The following is a 25006-nucleotide window of genomic DNA, read 5'->3' as shown; positions in this document are numbered from 1 at the left end:
AAACACAGGTTTTCTTCATTTATACAGCAATAATATTGCTAATGTGAAGAAACAATCTCTGAAAACACAGCATTTGGTAGAGAAACTGAAAAACTAAGATAAAAATAAACTAAAATGGGAAGAAAGACATTTCTACCCTTCATGAATAGTTATTGCAGCATCGTTGCATTAGTTGTACTTCATAAACTGCAATGAGTGAAGCTGCAGGCGGTGGTACCTGAACACTTTGGTCTTCATTCTTATAAACACACCATAGTGCCATTCTTACTTTCAAGATATGGGTGACGGCGCCACCTACTGGGCATGGTGTTGTAATACATTACTAGAATAAATAAAACCACCAATTCTTATTGCTATTGGTGAAGTGGGTAGTGTTGCTATCCAGGTGGAAAAGAGGGTCCGTTGTCAGAATATTTTTACACGACAATAATTTCAGTAAATTTAGATTTCTAATTGTGCTTTTTAGTAAAGATGCTGAGGCCCGTTGGTTCGTTAATGCCTTCCAGCCAGAAGTTGAGATAAGACAGTTAGCTTATGTTAGAGTTACTAAACCAGACAGAATACTGCTGAGGAGAAACAAACATGCACTTCCCGCTGGAGTCTTGACTAGCTGGTGATGACAAAAGAAAAAGCTGACTTCCTGACAGATGAAACACATTTAAGTTTTTTCCCCAATTTTGATGCGTTAGAGGGGGGGGGGGGGGGGCTGACTGGATATAAACTGCTTCTTTTTCATCAGTATTTTTGCACTCTACCTGGGCACATAAATTCATTTTGCAATCTGAACTTCATGATTTACAAACTAATTGTTTTCGACTTACTCCGTTGCCCCCTATATTGAGTGTGGTGGTGTGTTTGTTTGTGTCACCTTTATCCACAAAATAATGTTGTTTTCTTTTTGTATTGTTGACATCACCAAACAAACACCATGTGTCCTTTTTCCAGGAAACATTTATTTCGATCAAGAGACAGCTTTGTTTCTTTCCACAAACAGGTCAGTTAAATATTAACAAATTTACAGTCATGAGGAATGTAATAAAAAATAACTAAAACAAACAATGCTCGCCTTAAAAAAAAAAACCAACCCAGGGACCCCCACTCATGATGTTGACCACGATGGCACCGGAACAAGACGCCAATCCAACTCCAGCGCCGTCGCTTCATGCTCTTCATTCAGTGCTTTACAGTTCGGTTTTGTCCAATTTTATCTGCAGGAGAACAACATTTAAGTTATGAAAAAACTGCCTAAAGGAAAACTACTCCAGCATTGATGCTAGAGTTTACATCTCAAACAAGGTAAAGAATTGAGTTCTCACCGTTTCCTCGTCTTCTTCATCAACAATTTCTTCTTTAACATCAGAGTCGTCCTCTGCTGGCTCCTCCTCCTCCTCTGGCTCCTCCTCTGGTTCTTCCTCTGGCTCCTCCTCTGGTTCCTCCTCAATCTGTGGAATAGTCACATCATTTTTAACATAGCTCCCCAACAATCTTTAGCAGTTACTGAGCGCACTCAAAATTACACCACTGGGAAACTTAGAGGTTGGGATGACTAAAAAGTTAACTGAGAATTATGTAGCTGAAATGAAATAACCCCGTTTGAACTAGCCAGCCATAAGAATATGTCCACTGGCAGTGGGAAAGTAAATCTGACATGACACATGTAGACTTAAAGTGAAATGTTTGAATGTTTTCAAAGGATCCCAGAGATTTGGCAGCTGGCATCAACTTGCCTGTTCGTCCAGAGGTACGTTCATGCTGAGTCGGAGCATGCGCTCTATCCTTTCTCCGTAAGCCTTGGTGTCAGCCAGCTGGTAGCCGGAGCGCAGCGTGGCCGTCTCAAATAGAACCACGGCCAGATCTGACACGGTCTGGTCCTCGCCGTCCTCCTGCCGGACATGAAGGGAAAGAAACTGATTAGTTGTCTGCTCCCATTGGTCCAGATCATGTTAAACAAATGTTCCACTGAAACCTATTAACCTTATTTTCAGTAAAAACCAACAAAGCATTATTTCATCATCATTAAAGTTAGTAAAGACATTGGGACATGACAGTGGCCAGACTTACGTTGACTTTGTTAAGCATCTGCTTGATGAGAGGATGTTTGGGGTTGATTTCTAATGTTTTCTTCTGGCTAGCATAATAGCTGGAGGAGGGGAATAAACATATTAGCTCCTTAAACAGGCAGGCCTCAACATATTCCACATTTGCAATTTAGAATTGTGATAATGAGCATCAACATTGATGAAAAGCACAGAATCATAACTCACTTTGTGGAGATGTCTTTTCCCGTCTGGTAAGCCTGTGCCTTCATGATCCTCTCCATGTTTCCTGACCAGCCGTATTGACTTGCAACCAGAGCGCAGGGGGAGTTTGTTAGCCTCTGGGAGAGAACAGCCTTCTCAATCTGTGGGACAGACAGCATTGTGTTCAACAATAGGACTGACGGAGCACACAACTTGGCAGCTGTGGCCAAATTGGATTGCCCCTGTGGCTGGCGTTTGTTTCCCATGTCATGAATATTACAGAATAATTATCTACCATGTCCTTCAGGGGCTTGTCCTTCAGCCATGTGGTGAGAGGCTCATACGCCTTCTCCAGGGCCTCCCGCTTCTCCTTGGTCTTCTCGCTCTCGTCAAACTTGACACCCTCCTTTGCGACGTTCTGGAAGCGTTTTCCGTCAAACTCGGGCAGCGCTTGGATGCAGTACTCATCCACCGGCTCCGTCAGGTAGATCACCTCGTAGCCCTTCTTCAGCAGATTCTCCACGAAGGGAGAAGACTCGGCCTGCAGAGAAAAGAAAAAAAACGTGACAGATGATCAGTGCCAGCCTATAACATTTAAATTGTTAAACGTCAAAGTGTAAATCCAGCCCGCCTTGGACTTGACGGTGTACGTCTTTGACCTCACCTCCTTCCTGCTGGTACCAGCCATGAAGTAGATCTTGTCCTGCTTCTCCTTCATGCGCTCCACATATTGCTCCAGGCTGGCCACGTCTTTATCGCTGTTTGAGGTCTGGAAGCGCAGCAGCTTGGCCAGACGGGTCCTGTTGGAGTGATCCTCAATGACACCCAGCTTGATGTTGGTTCCAAACTCCTTCCAGAACTTTTCGTTGTAATGCTCCTCGGCAATCTTCTTGATCATGTCCAAAGACTTACGAACCAGCTTCTTGCGGATAACCTGAACAGAGACAGAAAGGAGCCCATCTTCTGTCAATTTCATTTACATTTTGCTTGATATTGCTTATTCTTTACTATTTTATTTCATAATGTTTACTTTGTTCTCTCTTCCCCTTTCTCCTTCCCGTAAAACACTTTGACCTCCATTTTGAAATGTGCTGTACAGATAAGGTTCCTTTCCTACCACCTTATCACTAATCTTGTCAGTTAAGCGCAAGTACATTGTAGAGCAAATCTTCGATAAATTAATGAAATGTTAAACCAGGGTGTTTTAACATTTTTAAGAAACACTTGGTATTTTGATAGTGTTGTATAAATATCAAATGCAAAACTCACCTTGAGTAGTTTGTGTTGCTGCAGAGTCTCTCTTGACACATTCAAGGGAAGGTCATCGGAGTCAACCTAACAAAGTACATGTTTATTAAATTAGTGATATTTAAGCAAAGACCAAATGGTTTATATGAGCACATGTCTGCATCTCAGGTAGAGTTTGCATCACTCACCATTCCCTTGATGAAGTTCAGGTACTTTGGCATCATGTCGTTGAAGTCGTCTGTGATGAAAACTCTCCTCACGAACAGCTGTGACAGAAAGAAACAATCATTTAGAAACAGAGTTGAGGGAAATCATGATTATCCTTCTTTAAAGAAAGGAACATACCCTGCCTTAATAATTGAGACTGTTGGGGGAAATACCTTGATGTAGTCGTTCTTCTTGGAACCATACTCGTCAAACAGGCCGCGGGGCGCTGCAGTGGGCACAAACAGGATGGATCTGAAGGTAACCTCCCCCTCAGCTGTGAAGTGGATGTGGGCCAGAGGGTCTTCAGTGTCCTGTTATGCACAAGACAGAGTTTGATTAAATAACATAAAACATGTTGAGACTACAAGGGACACAATCTACGTGGATGTTGGACACGGTGCTGGCGTTCTGGTGCCTACCTTGGAGAACATCTTGTAGAACGCCTTGTACTCTTCCTCCTCGACCTCCTTAGCTGGTCTCTGCCAGATGGGCTTGATATCGTTCATCAGTTCCCAGTCCCACACAGTCTTCTCAACCTACAAACACAATAAAGAATTCATATTTCTTTAAACGCTCAAGTGTCATACCAAATTATTTTGGGAATAATATGTCCAAACAAAGCAGTATCAACTTGGGCATGATTGTTTATCTTATACTTCCACCATTTGATCAAAGTCCATATTGTGTAGGAAATGGATTTTACCAAATTATATATTTTTAATAGTCTCTAAAATTCAACTGGGGCTGCACACAGAAACAGCCGTTAGTGGCTTGTGTTTCTCTCCCTCGTTAAGTGTCCTTTTGCTTTCCTGTCGGTTACCTTCCAGCTGGACTGCTACAATAGTTAAAATGGAATTGGAACCAGAAGTTCTATTTATGAATGCCAAAAGAATAAGAGACTGTCTATTGATCTCTGCTCCATGCGAGTACGACAGACAGCGCCCCGCACACACTTCTGAAACGGCCAAGTGATTTTATCACGCATCTCAACCAATAAGGTTGTTGTTGTTACTTTTAGATACATACAGCTTTAAAAGAAGGAGCATCAATGAGCAAAAATAAATAAAGACAACACTTGACCTATCAGATTTGACTGTAAAATTCTCAGCCGGGGACATTCAATTCAAAGATACATTTGATAGTCATTATACAACTTGTATAAACTTCCTACCTTCTTTGTCTTAGGCTTCTCTTTCTCCTCCTCTTCCTCCTCCTCTACCTCTGCCTCCTCTTCAGCAGCATCCTTCTCGGATTTCTCTGCTGCTTCAGCATCTTCCTCGATGGGCTCCTCCACCATCTCAGTCTGGCATGATGAGGGAAAGAAATGATGTCATTTCATAAGTCAGTTTCATAACACACTGTGCTGGGATAAAGTCTGAGTCACAGTGTGGGAGGAAGTCGCTCAAGTAATCACCTTACTGGCCCAAACATATATGGGGAAGTTGATGAACTGGGAGTATTTCTTGACGAGGTTCTTGATAGTCTCCACCTCCAGATAGTCCGAGGCCTCCTCTTTCAGGATGAGTCTGGTGTTAGAAAAACATGGGGATGGTTTAATTATAATGCTACTCTAATATTTGAGAGTAGTGTTGGAGCAGGAAAACATCAGTCAAGGTGTAATTGAGTAAGTGTAACAAAGAGGTGTGAAGACCAATAAAACTAAGAGCAGTTAAAAGTAACTAAAACAGCTAGAGGGGATTTTGGGATAACAAAACAAAATGAAAAACCTACGAGACTGTGCTTCCTCTGCCCAGCGTGTTCCCACGGGGGTCCTCAACGACAGAGAACTGATTAGAGTCGGACTCCCAGATGTGCTGCGTGTCATTGTTGTGTTTGGACGTCACGATGACTTGGTCTGAAATGAGGAAGGAAGAGTAGAAACCCACACCAAACTGGCCAATAAGCTCAGAGGTCGACGGGTCCTCAGTCTGTGCTTCTGTCATCTGGTTGAGGAACTCGCTGGTGCCAGACTTGGCAATGGTGCCCAAGTTCGTCACCAGTTCATCTTTGGTCATTCCAATACCAGTGTCAGTGATGTGGAGCATGTTCTTCTCCTTTTCAGACTGCAAATAACAATAAAATCATGTTACCAACAGAGCAAGAACTATTAACATTATTAATAATAGTGCAGGAAGTTGTTCTTGTGCATACTTTTATTTTGATAGTCAGCTCCTCGTTGGCGTCCATTGCATGCTCATTCGTCAGAGACAACAAGCGGATCTTATCCAGAGCATCCGAGGCATTGGAAATCAGCTCCCTGAGGAAGATCTGAAACGGAAGCAAACATATAATTATTATTATTATTTCAACCTTTACTGAGGATCTCTGCAAGACATTTCTTTATAATAACAATATCCAACCACTAGATCCCCTTCCCCAAGAAATCAAACGGTGAGCAATGTTGGATGTCACACTCAGCAGGTGTGACTTAATACAGTATGTTCATTCAGTGGCAGCAGATAGTAACAGTACAATATTTCACATACAGAGAGGTTGGACTATTTGTTAAAAACTGGAGGCAATAACATTTGGTGAGTGTTGTTTTTATAGCTTTAAAATTTTTTGATTTTCATATTTAAGTTGTTGCTCCACACTGTCTTAAGTATTTCACAGACTTGAACTAAAATTACAATAGACAAATTACAGGAAAGGATGAGTTTCAAAATATAGGTTAAATAAGTTTCATACACAGTGGCCACTTCATGAGGAGCATCTGTAAAATATAATATAATAATTTTTCAAACATGAGAAGGAAAGATTATAGATAGAAATACAATTTAATAATAAATTAAACTATGACCTCAACAATAAACAGTATTGAATTAACGCCTCACACATTAAAGTAAAACAGAATCATCCTGCAAAGACAGCAATTGTATGTCAAGACGTTATGTATACACGCTCACCTCTTTGTTCTTGTAGAGGGAGTTAATAATCAACTTCATCATACGGTTGACTTCGGCCTGAAAGACATGTTTTTCCGACTTGTCTCTGAGTTCCTTGATCTGCGCAGCATTCAAGCCATCCAGCTGGATAGCCTCCTCCTCTCTGGGGATAGCCAAACACACATCAGATCAGGAACGTGCACAACAAATAATAGCTTTGGGCAGAAAAAGAAAAATCAGTTGTTGCCTCTAGTGATTAGTTAAAACCAAGAGGCAGGATTGCCTAGTCTTAATGACTGATGTGCAGTGAAGGTAGCAGAGCTTTACCACCACTGCAAATCAAGAGTTGCTATGAGCGTCTGTGTGCACAAGCTTCGTCATGTTGACCTTGTGCTGTTAACTCGAGGCTTAGTCGACCTTTCCTGATCGGGACAACGACAGTTCACTCGACAGGCACATCAAAAGATATTCAAAGTGACAACTACCTCTGCACCACCTCATCATCTGTTTTGGAGGCATCTCGGCTTTTACCAAAGTCCTCCTCTACCATCCCATCGACGTCAAGTTCATCCTCTGCCTTTACAGCAGCTGCCAAAGAAGATAAAAAAATCATTATTATATGAAGATATGTACAGCACGTAATATCATTTCATTAGAGTGAGACTTTGAGAAGTTGTGACTGTGTGATGTTAAGTTGGAGGGCTTTTTTCTCTCAGCCACAATACGGATGTAGCGCAACCCTAGATGAAAAGCAACGATTTAAAAAAGGGGGATGATAGCGAGCATCAACAACGTAAGTAAGTAACAACGTTACATTGTGTTTCTATTCGAAACTTCTGGAAAAGGCGAAATACTGCGTACTAACATTTCTGCAAGAAGTGCGTCGAAGCCCAACATATTATGGTATGTAAAACAAACAAGTGTGCCAAAATTAAGCCGAATAACGACACAATCGATGAAAGGCGTTAGCTCGATGGCTAATGTTAGCTCAAATGTTGGGTCGTTAAAAGTGAGACAAGACGGCAAATGTCCGCTACTTACCAAAGGCAAAGAATGCGCAAAGAAGAGCTATCACCCAAACCCGTTTCATTTTCGTGCTCGAAGGACGATGAGTATCTTCAGCTGCTGAAACAAAAGCCGGGATATACGTGCACGCAGCACAGCTTGAGCAAGAAAGACTGACAAGATACCTCTCCCACCGAAAGAGCCCACTTTATTAAATCCGTGATCACCGACCAATCGCTGCGCACCACGCACAACATCCGACCAATCACAGCCGAGTACCTGGCACATGTTGTCCAATCAGATTCTTCAACATAAGTCAATACCCGAAAATCGTGGCTCGACACCATTGGCCAAGAATGAACAATCAGCACATCACTTCCTAAAACGTATCTCTGGATATGGGAAAGAAAAAATCTCTGTCAACACGTTATTTAAACGTCGACGTTCGTTTGCAATGTACAGCCAAGTGACTCTGAGGCAGGATGACACTGAATAGTGGGTCTATTGCTCGAGAAATTGTCACAGTGCAGCAATATATCTGTGTCTGTTACACAACTTACAGTCTATGCAAGTTTACATGTCAACATGTTTATCCACGCACGTGTATCTGATAGAGTATTTACACTAGATCGTGTGGAGTGATTGTACTTAGATATATTGCTGTTGAACAATACACGTATCTACGACACGGTATCTGCACTACTAATGTGTGTCCACACAGTGTCGCTGTAAAGTCAGTGAGTTGAAAATGCAGTAGTGGGAAAGTGATTTCCCTATATACAGGACTGTCTCAGAAAATTAGAATATTGTGATAAAGTTCTTTATTTTCTGTAATGCAATTTAAAAAACAAAAATGTCATGCATTCTGGATTCATTACAAATCAACTGAAATATTGCAAGCCTTTTATTCTTTTAATATTGCTGATTATGGCTTACAGCTTAAGAAAACTCTAAAATCCTATCTCATAAAATTTTAATATTTCCTCAGACCAAGTAAAAAAAAGATTTATAACAGCTGAGTGTTTGTCAAGGCTCAGGAAACCCTTGCAGGTGTTTCGAGTTAATTAGACAATTCAAGTGATTTGTTTAATACCCTACTAGTATACTTTTTCATGATATTCTAATATTTAGAGATAGGATATTTGAGTTTTCTTAAACTGTAAGCCATAATCAGCAATATTAAAAGAATAAAAGGCTTGCAATATTTCAGTTGATTTGTAATGAATCCAGAATGCATGACATTTTTGTTTTTTTAATTGCATTACAGAAAATAAAGAACTTCATCACAATATTCTAATTTTCTGAGACAGTCCTGTACACACAATGAACAAGTGCTGAAAGACCGAGATTGAGTCAAACTGTAATCATTAATTGTTGAATGATAAGTGTGTTACATTATCAAACACATATGCACATTAGTATTCTCAACCTGGCTGACGTGTGTGTACTTGGTTGTGTGAGCGTATCACAAGGCTACAGATGTCAAATAGCAATTAGAGTTACAGGTATGGGTGTGTGTTTGTGTTAGAGTGTGAGTGAGTAAGCGTCTCTCACACTGACTCGCTCAGAGAGGGAGAAAGAGAAGGGTACATTCAAAAAAATAAATCCTTACGGGATTTATTAGTAATACTTTTGAAATCTGTGCTTACATTTTCGTCTGTATTGACTTTGATTAAACACATATGCAGCCAGTGTGTCCTATATAGCTCATTATGACGTAGCATCTTTAGATTTCGGTCAGAAATTGTATTTAATTATATATCACAGAAAATATCCTAAATCTCCAGAAAGCTCGACAAAACAGAAACTCCTGCCCCACGGATATCGATCCTCTCCTGGCTCATGCATGTTGAATACATATGTATCCGGTTGTATCGCAGTGTATATGGACAGTAGGCAGCGACTGATCTCCAGACGCACTCGCCTCTGATTCGCTGCTTCGCTGGGACTTTGCGAAATGCGGAAGTGACGTTAAAAAAAAGCACCCATCCAGGGCCACTTTCGGTATTTACAGAAGCGCTGCTGAATTTGTCTGGGAGCCCACCGCGACCTCCACCCGGGCTGCAACCCAGAGAGAAATGGCGCCCTTGGCTTTGCCCCTGTCGTCTCTTCTGAAGCACAAGGACTGTCTGCAGAAGGCGAACGCGTTTTGTAATGTATTACAGAGTTTACACCACCGGCCGAGCGCATCTCGCTCATGGAAACGGAGTTTCGGTGCGGTGGCCCACGGAGCCGGTCAGTTAGTGTCACACCAACACAGGTCCCCAAACTATGCATCATCGGTGTGTCGCAGCTCTACGGCCAGCCAGGACATGCCAGGGCGGCTGTGGTCCGTTTACAATGAGACCAAAAAGCAGACTGAAGGTATGGACTGCAGCATGCGTTCAATGAGACACTGTTGTTGTTTTTTACGCTGTTATTACTCTTGTTTACAGCAGACTTGTGCACCAACCCGTTCTGCAGACTCGCCTTAGCAGCCTTCCAAACCCCCATATGTGGTGGACATAATATATTGTCAATAAGCTATATGCAACTTTGTAAACACAAACAAAATGTACTGAAATTTAACAATAACCTACAGTATCTGCTTGGCTCTGCACGTTTATGGACAAAGGTTTGTGAAGGTGGTGGCAACACATGCAAGCAAATAGATATGATAGAAATAAGTAACTGTAGTCGAACAGAAATCATCAAGTGTTATTACCATGACTTGCTTTGTATTGTTATCATCCTTTTTTATCTTCCTTAAGTGGCAAAATATCTGAGTGAATATTTCAGTCAGATATTTCAGCTCGAGAAAGAAACCTCGACATTCCATTAGCTCTAGTATAGCCTAATAATGTATCCTTTCCTGGATTCTGCATTAATATTGCATGTGTTTGGTTACATATCGCAGCAGTTTAGTGGATAGTAGGAAATGACTAAACTCCAGTCACACCCTAATTGTATTTATTAGAACAGTGCCAGGAGAAACATACATTGACATATCTAGCGTGCAGGTACTCCATATGGATGTGTGTGTACTGGCCCTGTTCAGACACCAAATCAAAAGTACTTATCCACCACCTTTAAGACATATATGTACGTCTGTCCTGAGATATGCCGTTCTGTCATAACAACAAATCGTATTCTGAAACGGAAGGAAACTGTGAAACAACCCCATGTGTTTCTCTCCTCTTAGCTTTGATCCCGGCCATTTTCACCAACTCCATCAACCCCGACACCATTTTTGCCAACAATGAGATGAGCCTACGAGACACAGAGATCTACGGCTTCGACTACGACTACACCCTGGCGTTCTACTCCAGGCACCTGCACACCCTCATTTTCAACATAGCCCGGGACATTCTTATCACTAACCACAGGGTGAGTTCACAGTGTTTACTAGTGTTTGTGTCACTTCAGACATGGATATGTTGTAGAGATACTTATCAGAATAATCACATCACAGCTAAGGTTTAAATTGGGCTGTAACTGTGTCGCACCACCGAGCACCATGTTTACCTACACAGGTGGATTATGGGTAAGGCTTGTGGTGCACTCCGTTGTTCAAATGTTTTAAGATGAAGCAGATGTAATTGCCTGTTTTGTTGTTACTAAAGTATTTGATTTTTCTTTTGTATTAGTATCCAGAGGGTCTGAGAAACTATGAGTATATTCCTGATTTTGCTGTAAGAGGACTTCACTACGATGTTCAGAAGGTGAGACGGTCTTTGCTTTTCTCACTCTAAAACTGACCGTTGTTTTATATTTTGCACCAATTGTATTTAATAATTGCTCAGTACACATAAGTGATCATTTGTGTGTAAAATATTCAATGATTTGAAACAGGGGCTGCTGATGAAGATAGATGCTTTTCACTACATCCAGTTGGGAACTGTATACAGGTATGTGTGCACTGTGTTATTTCTCCCTTCAGTGAAGTAGGTCATGAATAATACACTGTATTTACGACTGTTATTGTCGAACGACTTCACATGTTGTGTTTCTTCAACAGGGGTCTTGAACCAGTCCCTGAAGAGGAAGTAATTGCCATGTACGATGGTTGTCATGTGCCTCTCGAGAACATGAGCGACTTCTACGGCAAGGTGTCGATCGTTCCCTCCCTCGTCTGTGACGGGGTTCGACGCTGCAGAAATAACAAATGGCTGAATACAATGACGTTGACCCCCTTGTGTCCCGCAGAGTTCCCATGGCCACACCATGAAACAGTTCATGGACATATTCTCCCTGCCCGAGATGACTCTCCTGTCTTGTGTCAATGACTTCTTCATGAGGCACAACATCGACTACGAGCCAGTGCATCTCTACAAAGACGTAAAGGTGAACTACCTCGTTACTGTTTTGGGTTAGGGTTAGGGTTACTTCCAAATAGCAGGATAAATATAAAAAAGGCATTGAAGACAACAGATAGCAACAAAACAAAATGTATATGCGATATAAAACAACATAAACGACAACAGTGACGGTAATTGGGGTATTAGTGCATAACAAAAGTGATGACAGTGCAGGTTTGTGGATGTGTCTGATTAAGTGTTCATCAGAGTGAGGCTAGGGGGAAGCAGCTGTTCCTGCTGGTTTGGGCGTACAGGGCTCTCTAGCGCCCACCAGAGGGGAGGAGTTGACTTTGATCAACATAAAATATTGCTGTGTATCTCCCAGGGGTCAACATGTGTAAAGACATTACATCCAGCCACATATTCATGCATGTTAATGCTTACATGTTAGCAGTGAGCTGTGATACTCCAGCCATTCGAGCCAGTCTTAATTTTAGCCGTGAAAGAAAGTCTATTTTTAGCCGGGCAAGCCCGCCTCCAGCCATCTGCCTCTGTTCTCTGGCGGCTCTGCTGCTTCAGAGGGAGAGTGGAGAGAAACCGGCGCTGCCTGCTCCCTCCGAGGGCAGCTGTCATGCTGGTCTTGTCTATTCTGTGCGACACTGTGGCATTTTTGACTGATCGCTGTCATTAATAGCCCTCACACGCGCTCTCAGTTCCACGAGTGGCTCTCATATCTTTTCAAGGACACTCGCTTCATCTCTTTCTTTTTTTCTTGCCAATTCTGTTATATTATGCAGCATTAACTCTTCCCCTTGCGTTTCCTCTTGGCTGCTGTGTACATCAAATAGTCTTTGGATATGATAAACATCCTTTATGTTGGCCCTTTATTGCGCAATATCTCATGGGAGAGTCTATTTACTCATTCACTGATTCAAAAGCGCAGGTTACACTTTTTACCTTGTTTTTTTTGGAAATTCTCCCTGTGTCAACAAAGCAACTGAACTCCAGGGTTTGCTTTCTTTCTATTTAATTTTTATTCATAGACGCACTGTCTTTGTGCTTTCAAATCAGGGGTTTATACACAGAGTAAAGTGTTGCTCCTGGAGCTGAATGCTAACATTGTGTCTATGAGGTCTTGACTTCCCTGCTTTACTTTTTCCTCTTCACAGGAAGCCATTAGAGACGTTCACGTCAAGGGCATCATGTACCGAGCCGTGGAGGCAGATACTGGTAATGTCCTGTGATTGATAGCGTTTTACTTCGTTTGAGCCAGAATGAAGTACATTAGATGGCCTCATCTAAGTTGGTGCCAAGAACTAAACAATTAATTCAGAAGTAATGAGGCTGTGATAAAGTACAAATACAAAAACAGAGTTTTTTCTGTGCAAATTATATCACCATCACCCACCTCTTTGTTTTCTCATTTTCTAGAGAAATTCATTTGCTATGCCGAGCAGAGCCATGCTGTGCTGAAGAAGCTGTCCGAGCACGGGAAAAAGATGTTCCTCATTACCAACAGCCCATTTGACTTTGTGTAAGCAAACGGAGCGCAAGTGGTTGTTGCTGTCATTAATTCAGATTAGTTAACACTGCCTAATATTTAATTGATGCCATTGTTTAATGCCTCAACCTTTTATAGTTGGGCGAGCACACTTCTTTGTATATGTAATTCATTGCAAGTCATTGACCCGCTTTGGAAGTACAAAAAGACAAGCGACACATATTCAACCTCACGAGGCTTCCCAGAGCCCAAAAACATCAAACCTGTGTCCTTGATTGAAAGGTTTATTACATTCATTTTGTACATCACTGGACATGGACCAAAGGAAAAGGAGAGGCTGTACACACACTGAAGTTCCCACGTGTTTACCAATGCAGTATTTCGACCATGATGTCCTCTCAGATCCATATTCAAACATGTTTACAACCTCTTCATGATGTTGCCCCCCCAGCCGGTCCTTTTCCTTTGTTGCTGTTTGTCCCGCAGCTGTAACAAACTGGGTTTGGATGTGTGCCATTCGCTTTTCAAAAAGGGAATGGCTCAATATTATTATTTATTGTCGTGGAATACAATCATGTTGAGATATCGTAAGATACACCATTACTTTGTCTAAATTTAGAATAACAAGCACATATTTAAATGAGATCTGCACTAGAGGTCTTATTTAAATGAGAAAATGTTTATTCCCAAATGAAGTGCTTATGCCATACTTTGTATTTATTGGACGACCAAAAAACAAGCTACATCGTGATTTATATCGTTAACGATGTGAAATGACCGATATGATGAAAGTAACACGGCAGTTTCATTGAGTTTTATTTAAACTGGGACTAACATGGTCAGGATGGACATGTTATCGGTGGTGTATTTATTGCTTTATTTCTTCCAACACTCTCATGATGTAACACACAAGCTAATATCTCGATCTTTGTCCTCAGGGATCGAGGAATGAACTACATCGTAGGGAAGGACTGGCGAGACCTGTTTGATGTTGTGATTGTTCAGGCCGACAAACCGGGTTTCTTCAATGACAGGAGGAAGTAAGTGTCTAAGTTTGTGTCATGCTGGGCCTCCTTCGCCCCGCTGGGGAACCGCGTTCATTACTTGGACACGTAATGAATGTGCATTGGTGTATGTTTGTTTTAGAGCTGCCACTATTGGCTGAAATGTGTCTTTTTGTTTTTTACCCCCAGACCTTTCAGGCGAGTGACAGACAAAGGTGCTTTGCTGTGGGACAGGATCCACAAGTTGGAAAAAGGGAAGATCTACAAACAGGTGTTCTCAACATTTCTGAAAAACGTCCCCTGTATACACCTAATAGAATGCATTGGTAATTTTGTTTTCAATAACGTGTGTGTTTGATCACTGTAGGGAAATCTTTATGAGTTCCTGAGACTCACCGGCTGGAGAGGATCCAAAGTGCTCTACTTCGGTGATCACATCTACAGCGACTTGGCAGTAAGCAGCATTCATATTTACTACGAAGGACTTATTACAGCCACACAAGCCATGCATTGTGAAAAATTACGACATTATAAACAGAGAGCGGAACCCTGCTTTGACCATGCTTCATTTCAGATGAGTATGTTTCTCGTGAAATGAGTTAATTTGTATATGCAGCCGCCTAAATCGTAACTGTCAGAAGAATCCTATAATGAGATACTTAGCGAATGCTCGACAGAGACAGTAAAATAAATGGGTTGAGAATGTAATTCATCATTCATTATAACACAGTTACCGTCACACTGCAGTGGGTTTGGCTGACAGGTATTTTCTCCTGATACATAACATCTATCCAAGTGTACAGTAGTGAGTATCACTGCAGAATATTAACCTTTTCATATCTGTAACCTAGCAACCCGCCCTTCATCTGCGCTAAGCAAGCTGACATTTCACTGAGTCACAATGAGCAATAACGACTTGGATATATTAATGTGTCTGATCAGCTGCAAATGGTGATAATGAAATTTAGAGTTTACATCTTCGTCATAATTCATTGCCGCTGGCGGGCAGCCAGCTGTCAGGCGTCTCGTTTAGGAAGACGGAACACGGCATTTGTATTTCACACCAACCTCAGCTGACAGTCACACAGCAGAAGCATCTCTGAGTTTGTTTGGAGTTGCAGGGGAGGGAGGGATAAAGCCATGTTTTAGTCCAGTTTTATACAGTTTTATTAGATTATTGTTAGAAATCATTCAGGCAATTTACTCTTGCAAGAATGAGCAGAGTTGAAACTACACACCAGTCATATTTCCAAGTTGCTGCTCAAAGATCCGTCTCTGAGCCTCTGTCATCTATACAGTGTGACGGACAGCAACGGGAGGGGATGCGGTCCGAACCGGCCCAAAGCGAGTTCTTATGTTCTCCGGAAACAGGGCCGCCATTGTCATTGCGAAGGGGCTCCAGATAAGCAGATGAATTCTCCTCTCTTAGATGAACCTATGATCAACTTTTTATCAGTGATTGAAGAAGAATACTGATCAATATTTGGACTTCCTGGTGCCCCCCTCCAAGCAAGACCATCAGACCATAAAAGTTAAACATCCTGTGATTTGTGAAGTCACAGTCCTGTTGAAATAGTTATTTTTCCAACAATTATGTACACAGAAGAATCCCGAGAAAAAGTTCTGTCTTCAATTCGTTGAAGACAATTGGTTTGCACTTGTCACCTAAGGAGCTTTAGGGGAATACCTACAACCAGAGAGGTTCAGATGAATCTAAATTCCATCTTGTGTTTGGGGTAGTCAGCATTGTCATATTATTCTGAGTATGAAACACTAGGCCCACTGAGACTGTGCAGTCACACAGATCCAGCGCGGCATTGCAGTGGTGCTGCTGTCGTGGTGTTTTTATGTCGTCGTTGTCTCAGCAGGTAATCACAAATGTTAGCACACCACTGTGGTACAACAGCAGAAACACAATAACAATCCGTCTGTGCTGTATAATATGTACTTAAAGCCTCTGACTCACACGAACACATGAGAATTCCTGATTAATTGACAATTCCGGTCCCTTTTTTTTTTGCAGGACCTGACGCTGAAACACGGCTGGAGGACAGGCGCCATCATCCCGGAGCTGAGGAAGGAGATCAAGATCATGAACACGGAGGAGTACATGCACATGATGGCCTGGTTACAGGCGCTGACTGGACTCATCGAGCAGATGCAGGTCAGGAGACTCTATATAAAACGTATGTGTCCTTCGCTCTGTGCCTCTACGAATGTGTGAGCTTAACTTCTGTGCACGGCTCCCACTCAGGTACACAGGGACGAGGCGTCTCAAGCCGTCGTGGAGGAGTGGATACAAGAGCGAGAAGCCATGAGGTAGCGGAGATAATTACTCTGGCGGTCGAGAGCAGTTCATTTACTGAGACCTCGTGCAGCTGATGTAACCTCATCTCGATGGGATGAATGTGTGTTCATGGCAGGTCGCAGACGAAGGACATCTTCAACCCTCAGTTCGGGAGTCTCTTCCGGACGTACCACAACCCCACCTACTTCTCACGCCGGCTGTCGCGCTTTGCGGACATCTACATGGCCTCCATCAGCTGCCTGCTCAACTACGACTTCCAGCACACCTTTTTCCCTCGGCGCACTCCCCTGCAGCACGAGGCCCCCTTCTGGCCAGAACACGGTCCTGCTGGTATCAGCGTCTCCTCCCAGCTCAGCAGGATGAAGGCAGACTCCCATTAGAGAGAGAGAGAGAGAGAGAGAGAGAGAGAGAGAGAGAGAGAGAGAGAGAGAGAGAGAGAGAGAGAGAGAGAGAGAGAGAGAGAGAGAGAGAGAGAGAGAGAGAGAGAGAGAGAGAGAGAGAGAGAGAGAGAGAGAGAGAGAGAGAGAGAGAGAGAGAGAGAGAGAGAGATTTTGATTTGATTTTTAGAAAACCTTTATTCAAAGAAAACTTTGAACCACAACAAACCAAATTATTTTCAACACAAACATAAAACGTCCCTCTTGGCCCACTCCCTTGGCCAGAAGAAAGTGGCACACAGGGGAGAACCAGGAAAGGACCTGCAGAGTGGCTCCCTTCACGCTCCACTCTCCAGCCACACGGTCTCTTGGTTGCTTGGTCTTCCTCAATCCTCCCTCAGCTGTCAGCACAGTGTGTCTCTCTGTGCTCTAGTCCCCTGCAGCCGTCTTCTCCCTCACCCTCCCTCCTGGCCTGCCGGTCGCCCCTGCCTCTGTCTCTCCTTTCTCCCTCCTCACACTCTCCCTCACCGGGGACCCTCTCCCTCTCCTCCTCCAGCCTCACCTCTGCCTCCGCCCTCCCACACCCTCCTCCCCTGTCCGTGTCTCCCTCTGTCTCTTCTCCCCTCCCTCCTCACCTCCTTCCTCCTTTTCTTCTCTCAGCCCACCTCTCTCCCTCTTCCTCTTCTTCCACCTCCCTCCTCTTCCTCCCCTCCCTTTGTCTCCTCTCCTCTCTTCCCCTCTCCTCACCCTCTCCCCCCTCCTCCTCCCCTCTCTCTCCCTCCTCCTCCTCCTCTCCCTCACCCCTCCCCCCCTCCCTCCCTCCCCTGCACCCCCCTCCTCACCTTCCTCCCCTCCCCTCCCCTCCTCCCCCCCCCTCCTCCCCTCCTCCTCTCCCCCCTCCCACTCCCTCTCTCTCTCCCTCCTCCCTCTGCCCCTCCTGCCCTCCTGCCTCTGCCTCCCCTCTCCTCTCCTCCCTCTCCCCACTCCCTCCCTCTCCTCTCCTCCCCCCTCCCCCTGCTGGCCTCCTCCCTCCCCCTGCCCCCCCCCCCTGCTCCCCCTCTGCCCCTCGCTTTCCACTGCTGGCAGTCAGCCCCTACTGCCCCTCTCCCCGCAGATGAAGCACCTCCCCCCAGAGATGAGCCAGATGTGGTCCTGCCCCGCCACCCCCGGGTGACCCGGAGGCAGAGCCTCCCCCCTGTCCTGAGGATCAGAGATGCCTCTTGGACCACATGTCCACCATCCGGGAGGACAGGAACTGGGGATCTGAGGACCTGACCACCACCGATCTTCACACCACCAGCTCCCTTAAGATCACCTCCCAGATCACCTCTTGAATAAAAGGAAACCTTGGAGCCAATGACTTCACGATGCCACCGGTGACCCCGGACATAGGCGGACACACCGACCACGATGCCACCACCCACACCAACCACCACACCTCGTTCACTTTATCCACCACCACCAAAAGCACCACCGTGCTCCGTTCATACGGGCAGACCACCACCCGCCGTCGCGCCCGCCCACGCCCCCCACACCCTCCTCCTCCCACCTCCGAGCACCACGTCGCGCGCCACTCTAATGCCGTGTTCCCTCTGAGGAAGAAGCTCATCTCCTATTAGCTCCTCCTAGCTGCCAGCCTCCCGCCGCTCGCGCACACACACACTACCAACACACAGACGTGAACCCACACACACACACACAGACACCACAGAACACACACACACTCACACACAACATACACAGCAACCCAGCCAACTAGCCACTGGAAAATTTTCTTAAACCAAGCAACTCTCCTCTGCTCCACAACTCTCCTCTCTCTCACCACGAGAGAGAGAGAGAGTGAGAGAGAGAGAGAGAGAGAGAGAGAGAGAGAGAGAGAGAGAGAGAGAGAGAGAGAGAGAGAGAGAGAGAGAGAGAGAGAGAGAGAGAGAGAGAGAGAGAGAGAGAGAGAGAGAGAGAGAGAGAGAGAGAGAGAGAGAGAGAGAGAGAGAGAGAGAGCTGACTTGTTTAATTTTAGAAGATGCATGCTACATTTTAAGATATGTTTATCTCGTAACAATCAAGTAGTCTGTTGATGTTAATTGAGCTTTAAACTAGTTAGTTACAAATGTTAAAGTCAGTGTTTAAGAGGACCAGTGGATTTGTGCTATTTAAGCAAAAGGACACTTAACACATTATGTTATGTTTTAATTTAAGAAATGGACACTTTGTATTTTACATTTTAGTCGCACAGAATTTGAAACATTGAATGCACTGATTGTTTAAGGGTTACATCTATGCATGTGTGAGTGTGTGTGTGTGTGTGTGGGGGGTGTTTGTGGTTGGTGTGTGTGTATGAGTGAGGTATAATAAGAATGTATGCAAAGATGCTGGATTTACACAGTCTAAACAACGGGGGGCAGTCACGCATCGTGTCCATTATGCGTCTCTAGTATAAATTGAAGATTACCTTTGCATTTTTTTATATCCTTTGTGTGTGTAAAACTACAGAGACTGGACAAGTCAGTGAAATGGGAATACTCAGAGGGGACATTTACGTTATAAACTCTGTTGCCTTAATCTACTTTGTCACATTACTGTAATGTGTATATTGTTGCAATAGTCTAATGTAAAATGTGGTAATGAAGCTTTTCAAATGTTGCATCTTGGTTCATCTCATTTTGAACTGCACAATGTGATGTTATACATGCTGCACATTTATGGTCTGAGATCTTTGTATTTAAGTGTCTGGTTCCACACATCAAGTCTAATTTTAGCACGTGAGAAATGTTCTGATTAGTCAGGAGAAAATAGAACATGTTGGCTATATTTAGCAAGAGTGTTGCTATTTGATCTGTTCAGGCAGCAATGAGTTTCATTGGGTTTCACACTTCTGCAGAACATGGATGACATGTTAACATGTGCTAGAATAAAGGATGAAGAATGTGTTTGATATATAATTTGGAAATAGGGAATCCTTAAATATCTTTGGCTACAACCAAAACTTCATCGTTTATTTGTGTTTCTGTCGTGTAGTGTAACATTTGAAATGTATTTTTATTTTACTGTCTATTAAAATGGATTAGGCCTAATGAGCCGAGTCATGAATTTAAAGCAAATGTATATAGTTGGATACCTGCTATGTAATTAGATTAGCAGGTATGTGTTTATTTAATTTGTGATCCATTTGTTCTCTGCTGCGTTTTCCTTTTCTATTAGCTGTATAAACAACAAAAGGAAGAAGTAATTTAAAAATGAAATGTCAGGGCTAATTCATCGCTCCTTAATATCCTTCTACTTTCTAATTACCATTATTGCAGAGGGTTTATTGGGGGACTAATCCATTCAAATCGTGTTACGGACCAATTTCGCATATTGCATTTGGGGTTTTCTCGATCAGACAGGTGCACAACTGAGTTCTCAGAAAATAAGCAAAGCCGAGTTTTAGAGAGATCAGAAATGATAAGATCGATGATGCAGCGTCCCGAGCCGAGTGTTCTGCGGGTTCAGTCTCTGGCCTCACAGTTGTTCCACCAAAGCTGGACTTCATATGGGCACCATGGAGAGCAACTGCACGCTGTTGAGCTCCGGCTCTCCTCCTCTATCCATCAACCCCGAGATGGTGACTTTTATGCCCACCATCTTCCCTCGGGTGGGCTACAGCATACTCTCTCCTTCCTCATGTTTATCAACACAGTGTTTTCAGTCTTTTTATTTTTTAGAACTTTTTATTTTGCATTTTCCACAAACAGATTATTCCTTGACATCGAGAAAAAAAAACTATATACACTACCGTTCAAAAGTTTGGGGTCATCCAGACAATTTCGTGTTTTCCATGAAAACTCAATTTTATTTATCAAATGAGTTGCAAAATGTATAGAAAATATAGTCAAGACATTGACAAGGTTAGCAATAATGATTTTTATTTGAAGTATTAATTTTGTTCTACAAATTTCAAGCTCAAAGGAAGGCCAGTTATAGCTTATATCACCAGCATAACTGTTTTCAGCTGTGCTAACATAATTGCACAAGGGTTTTCTAATCAGATATTAGTCTTCTAAGGCGATTAGCAAACACAATGTACCATTAGAACACTGGAGTGATAGTTGATGGAAATGGGCCTCTATACACCTATGGAGATATTTCATTAGAAACCAGACGTTTCCACCTTGAATCGTCATTTACCACATTAACAATGTATAGAGTGTATTTTTGATTGTTATCTTTATTGAAAAAACAGTGCTTTTCTTTGAAAAATAAAGACATTTCTAAGTGACCCCAAACTTTTGAACGGTAGTGTATCTACAACAAAATAAAATCAGCACACATCCAAATCCATCCATATCCACATAAACACCCGCCAAAGATTCCCACCCATCCCCTCCCACATGTATACCCTCCAAGAATAGGACCCAATGAGGAGGGAGGGACGGACCAAACAATCAAACTACATACCACCAAATGATAAGCATGGAGTACAAAGTAAAATAACTAAAGAAAGGTAAAAGGCATTAATGTGAAAAGTAAAAAATAAATAAATAACAAATCAACAGCAGTGCAACTGCAAAACAAAGAGGTCTATGAAAAATCTGGGTATGAAATGAATGTCTGTTGATGTGTTATCGGTTTTTAACAACCTTCTCGTCATAACCGTGTTGCTGAGGAATCCGTCGCTCCTCCAGCCCATGAACATTTTCATCCTCAGCCTCGCGGTGTCGGACCTCATGATAGGCCTGTGCGGCTCCCTGGTCGTCACCATCACCAACTACAAGGGCTCCTTCTTTATCGGCCACACAGCCTGCGTGTTTCAAGGATTCGCAGTCAATTATTTTGGTAAGTGGAGTTGTTTGTTTTCTCTGTGTCACTGTAAAACACAATCTTAAAGCTAGAATATCGATCTTTTAGTTTCGCTTCCCCTAATCTCAGAATGTGTTTACAATGGCTTTACACATATATTCATGTGGGAGGCCTCTGTTGGATGCTTTTTGAGAACGTTCCTCGATAATCAGATCGTCATGTTTATTTCTATATTTGTTCAACTGACTAAAGTTCATTCTTGACTTTGGACTCTAACTGCAAAACAACGTACCCTCAGTTGATGATATTTGCCCATTTGTTATGGAGTTATATTCAATCCCTGAGAAGGGAAATGAGAAGTTATTTTAAAAACGTCCAGAAAAAGCTAGTGCAACTTGAGATTTTAAACGTCTTCCTCTTTCCCAGGTCTGGTGTCTCTCTGCACTCTCACCCTGCTGGCCTACGAGCGTTACAACGTGGTGTGTAAACCCAGAAATGGTCTCAAGTTGAGCATGCAGAGAAGCCTCCACGGGCTGCTAATTGTCTGGATCTTCTGCTTGTTTTGGGCGGTGGCTCCGTTGTTTGGCTGGAGCTCCTACGGACCCTAGGGAGTCCAGACCTCCTGCTCTCTGGCCTGGGAGGAGAGATCGTGGAGCAAATACAGCTACCTCATCCTCTACACTATCCTCTGCTTCATTTTACCCGTTGCGATCATCATCTACTGCTACTCCAAATTGCTCACATCCTAGAATAAGGTGGGCTCATGATGGCTTCTGTGTATTTATTACACTTTTACACCATTAGAGCTAGATTTCAAATAAAATGTACCGCCTGCCCTACAGACTAAAACAGGCATTAAATAGCTGTTAATGGGTGTGAAATGTTCTTACTACTTGTAGCTGAACAGGAGTGTGGAGCTCCAGTGTGGGCGTTCCAGCCAGAAGGAGAATGGTCACGCCATCAACATGGTCCTCTCTATGAGCATAGCTTTTTTTGTTTGCTGGCTGCCCTACACGGTCCTGTCAGTGGTGGTTGTCCTGGATCCAACACTCTACATCCCTCCACTGGTCGCCACCATGCCCATGTACTTTGCCAAGACCAGCCCGGTCTATAACCCCATTATCTACTTCCTTACCAACAAGCAGGTAAGCAGCTAAAGTGTAAAAGGCTGAGTGTGCACCAGGGGGGTTTGTAGGATTCAAAGAAAGGGGGGGGCTACGCCACAAGGGGACCCCCGGAAATCCATTGTTAGAGACAGAATTTCAGGGTCATGGTTATATTTTTTGCTCTTTTGGACACTATCACTGAGATAAAGATGAACTAGTTCAGTGTCAAATATACCATTCAACGAATACAAATAAATAAATAAACATATTAATGCAAAGAATAGAGAGATGTGGATAGTTATTTCTTGCTTAAGTCCCCTAAAATAGGCCTAACGGCGCCCCTGGTGTACACAAATACTTAAACACAAGAACAAATTATTGTAATTTCTCGTGAACTTGACGCTCATATATTACCCGAGTGTTCTTTTCTTTCTTTTATATACATCCAACAGTTCCGTGATGCCACTCTGGAGACACTGTCGTGCGGCCGCTACATTGCCCACATGCCCGCCGCCACCGTCAGCATCAACATGCGCTCCATGAACAAGAGGAGCCGGCTGACTTCCTTGGGCAGGAACGTCAACTCGCACAGCAAGGTGTTGCCTCTGTGACCGTCTCCAGCTAAACACACACGTCGTCAGCGTTTGTCGGTGCCTCATCAAGGATGCAGACCTGCCCACGTCTCAGAGAGGTCTTCACTGCAGCCCAGAGGGAACTGGATCAGCTCAGTAACTGATAGCTGATTTAGAGGAGGTGGAAACAACAAATGGAAAACCCTGTGATGTTAATGCAATCCAATCCACGCAAATAGTGCTTATTGTGTTCGCTTGTTAGATGATAAAAGAGGTAATTCATCTGAAAGTAATTTGTTTTTGTATTTTATTAAATTGCAAGGTGTTCCTGTATTTATTGTCCATCCTATTGTTTCAGATAATTCAGAAAGGTGGTTTTATTTATGTGATGTGTTTAGATCAGTAAACTGTTACCTCTTTAGTACTGATGTTGACCCCAACATGTCTGTTCATGAATAAAATGCACTTGATCTGTTTCCATGTGTGAAGAGATACTTCTTTCATTCTAGTTATATGTGTACCATTTTGGGGGAGTTGGGTAATGCATTCTGTGTGGAAACAAATACTCAGATTCTATGTTAGTTGCTATCATACTGCACATCACCGTTTCCCAAATGTTATTATGTAAAAAAATGTCAACAATAGCCAGCTCCTTCATAGACGAGTTGATCGCCTATAGAAGTCTGCAGCACAAAACACTATTAGATTGCCGCAGTGCATAACGGCATGAGCACCTGTGTGAATACAGGATTTACTCAGTGGAATTATTTATCAATTGCAGGGACTCTGCAAAAGCAACACAATATGCTCGTTCTCAGATTGTACGGCTGGCCAAATATATAAGAACAACACGAATATAAATAAGTTCTGCAATACCCACAAAATTCATGAAATGTGGGTGCACTTAAGCAAGCCTGCTGCACAGTGTGCATGTTTTAACGAGTCAGTCAGGCAGCGAGATACCTCCGTGTTCTCAGCTGGCCTATTCTGTGCTCTGTTTCCCATTTGTGATTATTTTTTATAGACAGTTAAGAAGAATTAAGACGGTTCTGAAAGGGATGACGTGATGACAAAACGTCTGATCCTGATTCAAACTCAAGGTGTGAGCCAAAACTGAGTCACCAGTAATAAAGATGACGTGAATCATTAAATGAAAGAAAAGGAAACAATTAAGTCTTAACTTTATAGTGAGTAACTAGGGCAATTTATTTATTGATCCAAAGGGAGTAAATATGGATTTACTTTATTATACCCTTAGAATTCATTGCAAACAGACAGCATCTTGTTTCACAGTCAGAGTCCTTTAGGTGCTTTCGTTCGTCTTTCACGGAGGCGACGCTTCAATCTGGACACTAAAGTCCAGATCAGTGATGGCTGAACCTTCTCCCCTCGGGAGCTCAGCTAGTCGGACCATTGGCTTCTCGGTTATCTCTCTTAACAAGGCCCTTCTCTCCAGATTGCTCATTTTGGCCAGGAAGCGCTTGGAAGAGTCCAAGTTGA

General features: G+C 43.1%; 2 protein-coding genes, 1 long non-coding RNA gene and 1 pseudogene across 4 annotated transcripts; 2 read left to right on the top strand and 2 right to left on the bottom strand.

Annotated features, from left to right (window-relative positions):
• Positions 1–931: 931 nt before the first annotated feature.
• Positions 932–7750, bottom strand: hsp90b1 (heat shock protein 90, beta (grp94), member 1). The gene is made up of 18 exons (XM_056417020.1): positions 7622–7750; positions 7066–7168; positions 6602–6743; positions 5847–5963; positions 5427–5758; positions 5110–5221; positions 4867–4998; positions 4115–4231; positions 3869–4006; positions 3677–3754; positions 3510–3575; positions 2905–3174; positions 2536–2781; positions 2265–2401; positions 2062–2140; positions 1728–1883; positions 1317–1442; positions 932–1208 (listed from the first exon to the last, which is right to left on the bottom strand). Exons 1-18 carry the CDS (start codon positions 7668–7670, stop codon positions 1182–1184), a joined length of 2427 nt encoding a protein of 808 aa, XP_056272995.1. The 5' UTR covers positions 7671–7750; the 3' UTR covers positions 932–1181.
• On the top strand, positions 7175–17071 carry nt5dc3 (5'-nucleotidase domain containing 3). Of its 2 annotated transcripts, XM_056417027.1 has the most exons (15): positions 7175–7373; positions 9751–9949; positions 10767–10951; positions 11212–11286; positions 11417–11472; positions 11583–11673; positions 11771–11908; positions 13032–13092; positions 13294–13396; positions 14302–14403; positions 14557–14638; positions 14735–14821; positions 16391–16531; positions 16622–16686; positions 16791–17071. In XM_056417027.1, exons 1-15 carry the CDS (start codon positions 7353–7355, stop codon positions 17053–17055), a joined length of 1671 nt encoding a protein of 556 aa, XP_056273002.1. In that variant the 5' UTR covers positions 7175–7352; the 3' UTR covers positions 17056–17071. The 2 variants fall into 2 exon arrangements, with proteins under 2 accessions (XP_056273002.1, XP_056273001.1); XM_056417026.1 differs by lacking the exon at positions 7175–7373 and having other exon boundaries at positions 9176–9949.
• LOC130195487 (uncharacterized) lies at positions 15507–17030 on the bottom strand. Its single transcript, XR_008832072.1, has 2 exons — positions 16941–17030; positions 15507–16438 (listed from the first exon to the last, which is right to left on the bottom strand). It is a non-coding gene; the product is annotated as an uncharacterized LOC130195487 (long non-coding RNA).
• Positions 17072–19364: 2293 nt separating the features above from the next.
• On the top strand, positions 19365–23545 carry LOC130195485 (parapinopsin-like; annotated as a pseudogene).
• Positions 23546–25006: the final 1461 nt, after the last annotated feature.

This window comes from Pseudoliparis swirei, chromosome 6 (genome assembly GCF_029220125.1).
Source record: "Pseudoliparis swirei isolate HS2019 ecotype Mariana Trench chromosome 6, NWPU_hadal_v1, whole genome shotgun sequence".
Classification (NCBI taxonomy): Eukaryota; Metazoa; Chordata; class Actinopteri; order Perciformes; family Liparidae; genus Pseudoliparis; species Pseudoliparis swirei.
The sequence above is the reverse complement of the archived record's forward strand: the minus strand, read 5'-3'. Positions and strand labels throughout refer to the sequence as shown.